We start from the raw sequence: 12,671 nt of genomic DNA, 5'->3' as shown, positions 1-12,671 counted from the left end.
GTGAGAAACTGCGATGTGTTGACTGTTCTTTTACATAGTGGGGTTATTGGGTGGTTCTTTTATTTTCCTGAGGTACAGAATGATTTGCTTGCCCTGTTTGTTTTGCCAACAGAGAGATAACCCAGTTTCCTACTGTTTCCCAAGAAGCTCGGTGGCTTGGGAAAAGGCCAGCAGCTAGGGAACTAACACTACACGTGCAAATAAACAAGTGTTAATTCCCTTAATAGTGGGAAAAAGCTTCAATCCCTATGGGCAGGTTTTGTGCAACTGCTGTCCATTAAGGAGAATGGCTTTCCTCCTGGGGCTTCCTGCCTGCAGTGCTAGATGATGGCTTCATCTTCTGCAGGAATTCTCTATACCTACACTTTCTCTGCTTATCTTATATATCCTTTTGATTGTCTTACATCCACTGATTATATTTTATATCTTCTGGGCATAGCAGATGGCACACGGTGCAGAATCTAAGGCAAACACACATTTAAGGGAGAGAGTTTGTTTACCCAGTAAATCCCCCAAATTTGTTAAAAGCTGAAGTTTAACTACCTGTTAATGCTTGCTTGAACTTTTATTTGTGGCTGGTTATAAAAATCTTGTTTATTTTCTCCTTGCCTTAAAAGAAGAAAAAAAGCCTCAGACTTCCTTGCCTGGGAGCATCTTTATTCTCTGTCTGTAGAGCAAGTGGAGTGATGCGGCTGTTGAGTCAGCAAAGCTTCTTACTGAAATAAGACAAATTAGGAATTTCATAGAATCCTAGATTGGTTAGGTTTGGAGAGAGCCTTGAAAGTCATCTCATTCCACCTCCTGCCACTGACACTTTCCACTATCCCGGGTTGCTCCAAGCCCCCTCTGACCTGGCCTTGAATGCTTGCAGGGACAAGGCAGCCACAGCTTCTCTGGGCACCCTGTGCCAGGGCCTGCCCACCCTCACAGGGAAGAATTTTGTCCTTGGAGCTAATCTTACCTTTTGTTAGCTTGAAGTCCTTCCCTTTTGTCCTGTCAGTCAAGGCTCTTGTCCCAAGTCCCTTTCCAGCTCCCCTGTGGCCCTTCAGGCATGGAAGGGGCTCTCAGGTCTTCCTGAGGCCTCCTCTTCTCCAGGCTGAACACCCGGGGCTCTCCCAGCCTGGTGCCAGAGCAGAGGTGCCCCATCCCTCTGAGCGTCTTCATGGCCTCCTCAACCCTCTCCAGCATGGCCCCATCTTATCTTGGGGCCCCCACAGCAGGGTCTGGATGCAGCATTGCAGGTGGGATCCCCTGAGCAGGGAGTCAAGTGGAAGAGTTGCCTCCCTTGACCTGCTGGCCACACTTCTTTGGGTGCAGGGTGTGGTTTGATTTCTGGGCTACGTGTGCACGTTGCCAGTCACGTTCAAGGTGCGTTTGGCCCTGGTGTGAGCCTTCCTGAGGGTCCCACTGGCCATCCCCAGGAAGGGTGCTATCCCTTCCATCAGCCTTTCAAACCCAGCACAGGGCTCCGTGCTGTTGCCAGGCTTCCTGAGGTTGCCACGATGCCATTGTCCACATCCCTGACCAATTTTGAGAGCACCAATTCCAATGCTTGCCCTGAGGGATGGCGCTTGTCACTGGCTTCCACTTGGACATTGGCTCTCCTCTGTGATTTCATTTTTAGTGAAAACACTCCTTTTGGGGACTATCTTTTACAAGTATGTGTTTTCAAGGCTAGTATTTATTTTTTTGATGGTTGCTTTTACAAACCAAATGAATTGCAATTCTCTCTTTCTCTGCAAGAAAATGATTCTAAAAATAATGTCAAGACAATCCTCTTGCAAAACACCACGCTCATGTAGCTTAGAGGTCATGGCATCGCTGTCCTGGCATCAAAGATGGCTGTAATATAAAGCTTCAGATGGTTAAATGCTATTCATGCACATGGCATTTGAGGAGGAGATTTGTTTTTATTATGAGCAAAGGCTTAGCAACTTAGCAGAAAAAAATTAATACAGTGGGTTAGTCATAATCCACTTCTTTGTTTTAAAGCAAGTTAACGGATGGAAGACAATCAAGTTACAACTTCATGTGGAGCTCCTTTTTGAGTGTATTATTTCTATTGTTTGAGCTTTTTTGGGCCACGTAGAAATAGTGACTTTACCTATGACTACTGTTTACTAAAGCCTGAGATTTAGGCATCAGGATATTTTTATTAATGCAATCATATCTTTAGTTCTCTAATACTAGTGCAGCCTGCTGTTGTTTCTCATTAAATAGGCCTGTAGCATGTGCTTATGTATTCTTAGTGTTTCTTCTTGTTATGAAAAGCTTTGGCTTTGATGTGCTGCCTAAATTTCCTCTGAGTCATAATGGTAGCTGCCAAACCATTGTTTTTGTTCTATTTGGACTTGGTTCTAGTTCTACAGTTGTTTCCTCCTAGGGAGTTAAAGTCCAGGAGCTTTTATTAAGATAAATGTCAGTGATTTGGAGTCTATTTGCATAAAAGAAGCCCTTAGTCTCTGGTAGGTTAAGTCATGTGTAATGCTCAGTTTTAAAGTAACAGTGACTACAGGAAATATTGGAAATAAAAGTTGTTGACCTTTTCTGCACAATGGAATTTCTCTTCCTATTAAATATGGAACACTCTCATCCGTAAGCTGTCAGCAAGCTGAGCATCCTCACTGGTCACCCACTGTTTAGAAGAATTCCCAAACCATTAATGCAACACTTCATAGGAATTACATCTGTGAGGCAAAAGATGGTGACCGTTGGTAGGATTTGTGAAAATAAGGATTGCCAAGGTGAAAACATCAAGTCAGAGTTCAGAATTTGCTCTTTACAGCAGCTTCAAAATCAAGAACTTCTGCGTGTCCCAGCAAAGTGACTATCACAAATCATGGCTTGACACCAGTCTTGCATGTAGTAATTACTCATTTATATTAAAATAAGCTGGCATCAGTCAGAAGCTCACAATGTGCTACTTAGATATTGCAGTAGCTGACTGTGTTTTGACTTTATAGGAAGCTTTATCTTTTTCTTTTGTTATTAGACAATATTGTTTAAATAACATTTGTAATGAAAATGAGCATTTCTCATGCATGTCTTGCTGCATCACTTGAAAATTTGAGGGTGCCTTCAAAATTTTGGTTGTCAGACAGAAGTCTGCTCAGAGTTTACAGCTTTGTTAATGGATTTGATGTGTTTAAGATGGGCTCTGTAGGACTGGAGTTCAGCAAGGCAGTCAAGTCAAGTATATCCTGCAGCCCATCCCTCCCCAGTGAACTATTGGAGTGCAAACAGATGCTTTAGTGTTCATTAGATTGAGTCAACACCTCAAGTTCCAGGCATCTCTTACATTATTTATTTTTTCGAACTTAGTTTCGATTCCTAACATCTTTTTTCCAAATATTGTTTCCTGAAAATTGCAACTTTCTGCAGGAAATGAGCCAAGAGAACTGAGAAGCCTAAAGAAATTTAAACAGTTCAGTAGAAAATAGAAGCTAGGAAAAAAAAAAAGGAATACTGAATGTACTCACATATTTATCAGCAGAATTTAAACAAGTAGAGGGCAGGCAGCTTTAAGTTGAGAACCAGAAATGAAAGGAGGGCAGTGAAATAAGGGAAGAGCTCCCAGCATGCAAAATGAAGGACATGCAGTTCTGTAAGAATGGAACGGGAATGGCTGAAGAAGCCTTGGCCAACCGTCAGCTCTAGGAATTGGCAAGTTTGAGTCACAAAGGAAAATAAACTGCTGTGGGGGCAGAAGGAGGCAGCAAGGGAAGGTTGAGGATATAAGGTGCAGTCAGGTTTTCCTGTTATGGCAAATGAAAGCCTTTCATGAGGATGTACCGGGGAGGTGCTACAAGGTGCAGCACTGGATGGGTCAGATGAAAAGAGGTGATCGGGACAAGATGGAACACAGGCTGCAGAGTTGTCAGGTGCAGATTGGTGGCAAACAGATGGAGGTGACCAGGTGATCACACCACACTTCTGTCTCTCAGGCCCTTTCTGTTTACTTTGGCACTGAAGAGTTTTCAGTACTTCATTCTGTTTCAGTAGATGTGCTGTTTATATAATAAAATACTAGATATAAAACTGCTATATGTAGTTGTGCACGTACCTTATATAGAAAACAACAATTAACATAATTAACATGTATGTGTAACAGCAGTTCTAGACTTCCACTAATATTTTTCTTGTTTTTCTGTGTCGGAAGAGTGGAGTCAATTGCCATCTGGTTGTTTCAATCCACAGCAAATGAGAGTATAAAAAGGTGGGAAAACAGGATTTCTTAGTTTGAGCTCAGTAGTGTGTGAATGTGTGCTCTTAGGAACTGTTTCAAGGTTCCCAACAACTGGGTGAAGTCCAGTTAGCAATTGTACCATTCTGTTGATCTCTTCTTTCTGTTCATTATGGACATGGTTAAACACAAATCATGGAAATAAATGAAATCATGTGGGCTCAGTGCTTTGCTGTCCATGTCACATTTCATGTCACATGTTGTCTTCACTCCTTTTGTCAGCTCAGTTGAAGTCAGGTACTTGTCAGTTTTAGCAGCTGTGCTAGGAACAGCACAAAGGCAGGAATAGCTGCACCTTTGGTCACAGCAGGTGTCATAGAAATCAGGGATAAAGTGCCCTAAAGACACTTGCAGTGTCTCTGCCTCTGTAGTCTGTGCTTTGTAGATCAGGTCTCTGTGCCCATTTATCAATTCCTTGCACACTGTGAGGGGTAAAACATTAACACAGAAAGCGGGTGGGAAGTGCAAGAAAGCCTTGCAGGAACATCAGTCAGCTGAGAACTGTTATTGTTGGAGGCCTTTGCAGCTGAGTACAAATGTGCCTTTTGTTTTCTTAATGCTGTGGGGCAGAATTTGAAGCTCTACAGGTGTGGGGCTTGTTCATTATTTTACAAAGCATCTTGAATTAATATCTTTTGCTTTTCCTTGATATTCAGCAGCTTGGTGAAGAGAAGTGTGTCTGGGAACACAGCCACAGAAATAACTGGAGGCACACTCAGTGCCCTGATTTCTGCTCTGTTGATGCTTTTGACCAATGGCCTAATAGCAGAATTGGCTGTGCTATTGTGGTTGCGTGCTCCTGCCCATTCTGGAGCGGGGTATCCATGGAGAAGATGCCTTTGTAACAATGAACACCTGGCGCGTGACTCTGCTGGGGAACATTGGGGGGGTTCAGATGAGCACTCACAGGGGCTGGAATTATTTATTCCAGCAATGTCCCACTTTCCCAGCTATAAATACTGGGAAGAGTTCAAATATCTCCCCAGGAGCAGGTACTGAATGCTGGAGCGTTCATTTTGAAAAGTGCTTTTGGGAATTGAAGGACTGTATTGCTTAGCATTTACTTCTTTTAAGAATAACAGTGGAGGTAACTGAGGTTTGTCTGTGAGCACTGCTGTAGCATGAGCTCAGTAACGGAAAATTCAAAGAGCTGTGTGATGGACTGTTACATGAATAAATGTGGTTCTTGTTTTATCTCACCAGCTGAAAATGAATGCTTGCAAACTGCTCAAGGTCTGTAAACTGCCTTTCATAAGAAGCAGCTCAGGCAGGGGCTTAGTAATGGAATTGGTCCCCACTGTCACGGTTTGACCCAAGAGGCAGCTAAACACCACACAGCTTCACTCCCTCCCTCCTCCCACACCCTGCAGGGGGATTGGGGAGACTATCAGAAGAAATAAAATTAAGATTTGTGGGTTGAGTTAAAGGTAATTCACTAAGACAGAAAAGGAAGGGAGAATAATAATAGGAGGAGTATGATGACAGAAGAATTAAAACATACCAAACCAAGTGATGCATAATGCAACTGCTCATGGACCAGTGCCTACTCAGTTCCTGAGCAGCAGCCCCAGCCAGCTTCCCCAGTTTATCACAGAATGTTTGGGGTTGGAAAGGACCTCTGGAAGTCCTCTAATCCAGCTCCCTGCTAAGGTAGGTTCAGTTGGAGCAGGCTGCACAGGATGATGTCCAGGTGAATGTTGAGTATTTCCAGAGGAGGAAACTGCACAGCCTCTCTGAGCAGCCTGTCACAGTACTCAGTCACCTCACAGTAAAGAAGTTGCCTGTGTTGGTAAGATTGCCTCTCAGTCATTTCTTCCTCAGGCTAAAGAGGCCCCGTTCCCTCAGCCTTTCTTCATGGGAGAGGTGCTCCAGTCTCATCATCTTTGTAGCCTCTGCTGGACCTTCCCAGTCCTGCCTTGTCTGTCTTGAGCTGGGGAGCCCAGACCTGGGGGCAGCACTGCACATGTGGCCCCACAGGGGGAGAGCAGCTGGGAGGATCCCCTCTCATCCTGCTGGCCATGCTCCTTCCCATGCCCCCCGGGATACCACTGGCATCCTTGGCCCCCAAGGCACTGCTGGCTCTTGGACCCTTCATTGTGCACTTGGTCCCACAGGTCTTACTCTGCAGAGCTGCTCTCCAGCAGGTTAGCCCCATCCTGGGGAGTGCTGTGAGACAGTGCCTTAGTGCAAACACTGCTTACAGCAGCAGCTAAACCTTCACTGTGGGGTCAACATGAGTCTCATCCAAAATGCAGAACTTAGCACTGTACCCACCTCTAGGTAGGGAATTGTCCTAGCAGAAACCAGGACACCCACTAGGGACTTGAACTTACAGAAATGGTCAGGTCTAAGAAATAGACCTGGGCTGTTTCCAGAGCCTTAATGCTGCATCAGAGGGAAATTAGAAGCTGCATTTGGTGAAGTGAGGTTGTGTATAAACCACATTGCTGGTGGTTTTCCTGTGCATAGGAATAGGGCTGTAAAAGACACTTAAAGCAAGTGTCTTTTACAGCCCTATTCCTATGCACAGCATGCCCTTAAATCACAAATATTTATGTTCCACGAGACCGTGGTTACTTCATTCTGCTCTAGACAGTTGTCAGCAAAGTTGACAAAATCAGGGTAGTGGGAGGGGAAGTTTTTGCTCTCTTAACCTGTGTGTTGTGTTGTCAGAATTCCTGCAGTCATTTTCTGATTTTCATGGCAGAATGTAACAGCATCAAGGTGCTCTGGGGCTGAATCCAGTGTGAAGAGCCCCTTCAAAGTTAGTGCTCCTTGTTTTCTCTTCATTTAGCTGTGTAAGGAAAAACATGGATCATACAGGTGTTGAGCTGTGTGGCACAGAGTAGGAAGCAGATGGTAGAGACTGTCCTCAGAAAGATAAGCAACGCATTTGCCAAAACATGCATCACTTCATACTGACTAATAATCTACCCAGTCAGTCCTGGGGGAAAAACACGAAATGGACAAGACAATGCAAGGGACTTTGGGAAAATGATTTTATATTTTGCTGTGGACTGCAAGCTCTAATAATAAAATAACAAAAAGCAACTAGAGAAGTTGCTACAGATACTTGTTAGATTGTTTGCTTTGGGGACGTTTGCATTTTAGATACCTGTGATGGTAGGTGGTGAGAGGTGCCCCTTTCTGCCCTGGTGCTGTGCTCAGTTGGGGTGGTCACGCAGATCAGCACTTGGGGTGAAGATTCATGGTACTTTAGTAGAAGATCTAGATGCTCAAGACATTAATAATATGTTTTCCTATATTAAGACATAGAATACATAATTAAATGCATACATTATACATCTTTAATGATATATTATATCAGTATACTGTTACATATATTATGATGTAATCCAAGAAAAGTGTGGAGTCTACATATTGTAAGCTTTTGTAAGAAAAGCTGAAACAATTAGTTGGGTTTTTTTGCCCACCTAGTAGAAACTCAATGCAGGCAGTCTAGTTTTCTGAGGCAGGTGTCATAAATTATAATATTAGCTTTGGGTCTATTAGAACATCCTCATATAAATGAGGACTAGTTCAAGATTTTAAGTTTATGCAGTCTGTGAGTACACCCAGTTTTACAGATCTGTTCTGTTTCAGGTTTGACAGAATTTCATCAGTTATTGTAAAGGCTGAGATTTTCAAGGTTCAGTGCATTAAATCTTGTTGTTTTCTTTTTTCTTTTTCTTGGCTCCATGTCAGATTAAACTTACTTGTAGGAGGCTGCAAGTTTTTTTTCCATTAATAAACCCACATTATTCTCACTGCTGCTTCTTTCCAATGGTATCAGTGGTTGACAGGCAGTGATCTTTTTCCAATCTTGCAAATGGGCTGTTGCTGTGGTAGAGGCCATTGCTCACTAATGTAGGCTTGCTTTCATAAAATTATCTAGAATTTGTAGAGCATTCCTTCTTCTGCATTTGCTTTGCTGTGTTTTGAGCTTGTATTTTTCAATTAATTACAATTTCTTAAGCAGACAATGTAGGAAGCCTATTTGTAATTGAGTTTAGATAGTTAAAGTAGAGGAAAGGAAACAAGTATATAAATGTGCTTGTGTGATCCCTTTTTATCATCCTTGTGGCTTTCAAGCATGGTTTCCTGCTCCTGATAATAATTATTCCTGGTTTGTACTTACCTGGCAGGTAAACGCAATTTTAGCTGGTGAATTATATGTTGTCAAAAATGAGAGGAATCAGGTCTTTGATTTCAATAAGTGACCTATTATTGCATTTATTTTTTCCACTCTTCTTCCTGTGCTGCTGTTGTAAGAGAAACATTTGACCCCAGATGCTAGCCCAGATTTTGTCAGGGTTTGGGGAGCTGTGCCTGCTCAGTAGTTTCCCTGGCTGCATGGCAGGCCCCTTGTTTCCCAGTGGGCTCTGCAGTGGCACACCTTACCCTTCAGATGTTTGGGAGCTGAGTGTTCAAAGTATTTTGGTGTGCCCTGCCCTCTGACATTCACCTTTAGCTCCCCAGCACTTGAGCCCTGGCAGGAGGCAGGGTAACACAAATAGCTGCGGGTGGCACAGCAGTTGCAGTTGCAAGGACTTGTAAATAAACCCAGTGGAGAGAGGAAGGGACAGGATTTCCTAAAACTCAAAGAACAAATGTGCAGATTTTAGAGGAGAGTAGTTTTCTTGGATATGACACAAAGTTACATTTGCATTTGGTCCCACCCCCAAACACTTAGATACTGCAGACATACTCCTCTAACAGCACTGAGGAATGCTCTATTTCTTTGGAAGTGTCGCTGTCATCTTCTGGACCTTAATGTCCACTTGAATCCCTGGCTCAGGGAGTATTTAATGCTCTTTCTGCTGCCTCAGCACAGTGTGCAGGCTGTGAGGTACCTGCAGTCACCCAGCAGGTGTGATAGCAATTACTGACACAAACAACTGAAGGAGTTAAATGCAGAGAGCTCATTGTTCTGATTCACATGACAGCAGAGAACACCTGGTTGGTGTCCATCAATATACTGGTTGAATTTGGAGTCAAAACCTGGGTATAGGTAATGCAGTCAATAATAACGATGTTGATGATGGTGTAGATGTTACCTTCATATATTACAGTGCATGCAGCAGCATCTCTAAGATGCTTTGACTGTGATTTGAAAAATATCAGGCGTGCTTTTTTTAATCAATACAGTTATAATCAATAAATGATGTGACTCACATCTAGTGTCAGTTCAGAAGTTGTGATAGAGCAGTTGATAGCAAAGAAACTTCAACTGTTTTTATATCATATTCACAGTTGGAGATGAAGTTCTTTATTATAGCTGTGTTATTCCTGAAGAGTCGACACAGGATGTTTTTAGCACTTCATAGAAGCCTGTCGGACACCTTCCAGGTTTCTGGCTGTTCTGGCTGATCTGTAAATATAGCTGGAGGTGGTACAGAACAGCCTTTGAAAGTAGAGCTGGTAGTGCCCCAGAGACATAGCTCCCACACAAAATGTCCAATAGCCCCTGGATTGCCTCTGCTTTTGAGGCAGTGTCTACATTTTCGTCTTTGTTCTCACCCCGGCTTAGTTCAGTTTGCCTTGCAGATCATCTCCCTGCTTGCTCTGGGTCATGTGCCAAGTGCTCAGCCCAAGATTAAGTTACAGCCAGAGCTGCTGGACACGAAGGTACTGTAACTGTAGATGTCTGTGCTTATGTTTCAGCCTTGCTGCAACTAAATTCAAAAATCTTAGTGGGGCAGAGAAACCTCAGTGGCAGAGTTTAACTTTAAAAAAGGAGCTTTAAGCTTATGTTGCAGGTTTATAATTCTTTTTAATACTTTGAACTTCTGATTTATTTAGTTTTCTTTTAAGTAAACATTAAGGTAAAGAGGGATAGACTGACAAATTCTCTCATGCAAGTGGTGGAGGCTCTTAGGCCTCAGAAAGTATGATGGGTCAGTTGATAAGGAGTGACTAGCTCAAGAACTATCCCAGTTCTTAGAAGCATGTGAAAATAATCTGAACTGTTAACATATGTAAAATTGTTTAATTTGTTGTTAGAGTTGACTGCAAATATTAGGAAGTACAAACTGCAGAAAAAAATTAAACAAGTTTTCTTTCTTGTCCTTTCCTCCAGATTTAAAACGTGCTGTCAGAAACTTGAAGTGTGAAGTATTTTAAAGGTGGTGTTTGCTTTCTCTGTTTTATTTTAAATCTGTTTTTACAGTTCTTTTGACCTACATATCTGACTGGACACTTTGCAGTAAGGATTGAACTTCTCAGTTCTAACATCTGATGCTAATTTTTTGACTTTTCAGAGCTGCCATCAAAGCAACTTTTTCTAAACTTGTTCGTTTCTTAATATTTTCAAGGTTCAAAGCATATTTTTCACATTTCAAGCAGTTCTATTTTCCAAAGTTGGTATTTTGGAATATTTGTGTTGTCTATTGTAGAAAACAGAACTTGACACAAGCAGTAGTATTTTATCTCCAGAAAAGACTGTTAGGGCTCAGTGACGTACAAGTCCAGAGCTCCAGCCTCCTGCTCTAGCCAAAGGTAAAAAAAAAAAAAAAAAAAAAAAAAACCCTCAATATTCCAGTTGGGGTGAAAATATTAGTGAATCTAAATAAAAGAGACATTTTTTTATGATCCCATCAGATGATGATGATGTGATGGTTCATTAAAGCAAATACACTAAACCATGTTAATCTTCATGCTAACAGCAGCTGTTCTGCTTTCTTTTGATGCAGATCACCAGAAACTGGAGAGAGAAGCTAGAATCTGTCGCCTCCTGAAGCATCCTAATATCGGTAGGAACATTTCATTGCTTCTTACACTATTTATCAGTTTAGAAAATTTAGGGGAAATGGAAATTAACAAATACCAAGAGCAGCTCAGAAATCAAGTGCAAATATTTCCAGGCAAGACTCTTTGTCATGTGGCATTCCTTATGAATTCTGCTGTGGGATGCAATAATCTGATGGATCACCTTTAGCAGGGTGCAGTATTCTCCTCTCTGAGCCATTGCTCTGCCACCAGTGAGCTCTCTGTGCCAGGTGTTTGGGGGGTTTTGAGCACTGTGCAGGAGGGGCTGTTAGCAGGGTTGTTCATGATTTTTGGAGACCTGCAGAAGAATTTCAGCTGGCAGTGTCTGTTGCGCAGTGAGACAAACAAATGTCAATAATTAGTGCTGGTTTTAGTGACATGCTTACTTTAGACTGTATTTTGTGTTTGAGGGTCCATCCTTCTAAGCTGAAGAAAGCTCTGCTCTTTTTATTTCCAGAGCTGTGTGTTCTAACCTTGTAAAACAAAAAATAAAGTTGTTTTGGAAGGTGGGGTGTGTCTGTCTCTTTTTTTTAGAAACAGTGTAGACAGGTAAGTACCTTGAACTTAAGAGAACTGTAGCTGGGTTTCTCAGTTTTTCATACACTGAATTATGTGTCACGAGTATCTCTTATAAGAATATTTGCTGTATCTGAGAATTCTGTGGAAGGGTGGGAATTTCCTGTTTGTTATGGCATTTTTAGACTAATAAAATTGGTTTGTGCCTGTGATGCCTTAAGTTTTAGCTTTCATATTTTTCAGATTCTGTACTGCTTTGGTGTGTAAGTCCAAACTTCATATAAAGTGTTAGCAAGTTCTCTTCACAGGGTAGTCAGACAAAACAATCCTTCTCCAGCCTGAGAACCAAGGACACCGTTGTAGTTTCAGGCCCAAGGAAGTATAAACAGTGGAGAATTGAGGAGAGCAATCTGGGAGGATGGGACTTCATAACCTGAAACTGTAATTGGATCATTAACCCCAACATGTAAATGGGCCAAACTTATAAAAGTGTGAAAATTCGTGAGCTGTCATCCATCTTGAATCCATTTTGGGTCCATCTTGGGCAGAGCCACAGCCAGGCTCTTGCACTGCCCAAGGTCTATCCTTTGAATAAATACCTACTTTCTTGCTTTAACTCTGTCTAGCCTCTGTTCCAGGTGGCCTCTTGAGGCATCACCTGGGATAAAATCAGCTCCTTCCTTTTAATGATAAATAGAAAGTGAAAACAAGTGTACCACAGCCCAAAATGACACATCAAATTTCTGCAGCACCTCTCTTAAGCTTACAGGTTTGACCTAGAAATTTGGTTAAGAAGGAAGAGGAGTGTTATTTCTGCTATTTTATCTCACCAAAGGTTTTGCATTGTAAAATGGTGAGAGCTAAGTGCATGTCCAAGTGCTTTTAGGGAGGAGGTGCAGCCCTTCTGCAGCTGTGGTTACACCTATGGTCTAGTCAATCTCCAGAGCCATTCACCTGGGCCTTACTAGAACCAGAACATATTTATGAGCTTCCAGAAGTTGGGGAAAATGAACAAAAGACAAGAGTGAGCTGATGCAGGAGAAGGGCTGAAATGGACAGAACTCAGTTGTCTAAACAAAAGTCTAAATTGGTTCCATGTGGTCACAAGTCTTCAGCTTGTTAAGTGGCTTGTCGAGCAGTGTAG

At 42.2% G+C, this 12,671-nt stretch overlaps 1 protein-coding gene across 9 annotated transcripts in view; it reads left to right on the top strand.

Moving 5' to 3' along the window:
* Window positions 1-12,671, top strand: part of CAMK2D (calcium/calmodulin dependent protein kinase II delta) — a 120,890-nt gene that overhangs the window by 36,448 nt on the left and 71,771 nt on the right. For all 9 annotated transcript variants that reach the window (XM_050973543.1, XM_030239568.2, XM_050973541.1 and 6 more), the window contains one exon: window positions 10,936-10,995. In XM_050973543.1, coding sequence (XP_050829500.1) covers window positions 10,936-10,995 — 60 coding nt within the window. The remainder of the gene's footprint in view (window positions 1-10,935; window positions 10,996-12,671) is intronic.

Source organism: Serinus canaria, chromosome 4 (genome assembly GCF_022539315.1).
Source record: "Serinus canaria isolate serCan28SL12 chromosome 4, serCan2020, whole genome shotgun sequence".
In the NCBI taxonomy this organism is placed as follows: domain Eukaryota; kingdom Metazoa; phylum Chordata; class Aves; order Passeriformes; family Fringillidae; genus Serinus; species Serinus canaria.
The sequence above is the reverse complement of the archived record's forward strand: the minus strand, read 5'-3'. Positions and strand labels throughout refer to the sequence as shown.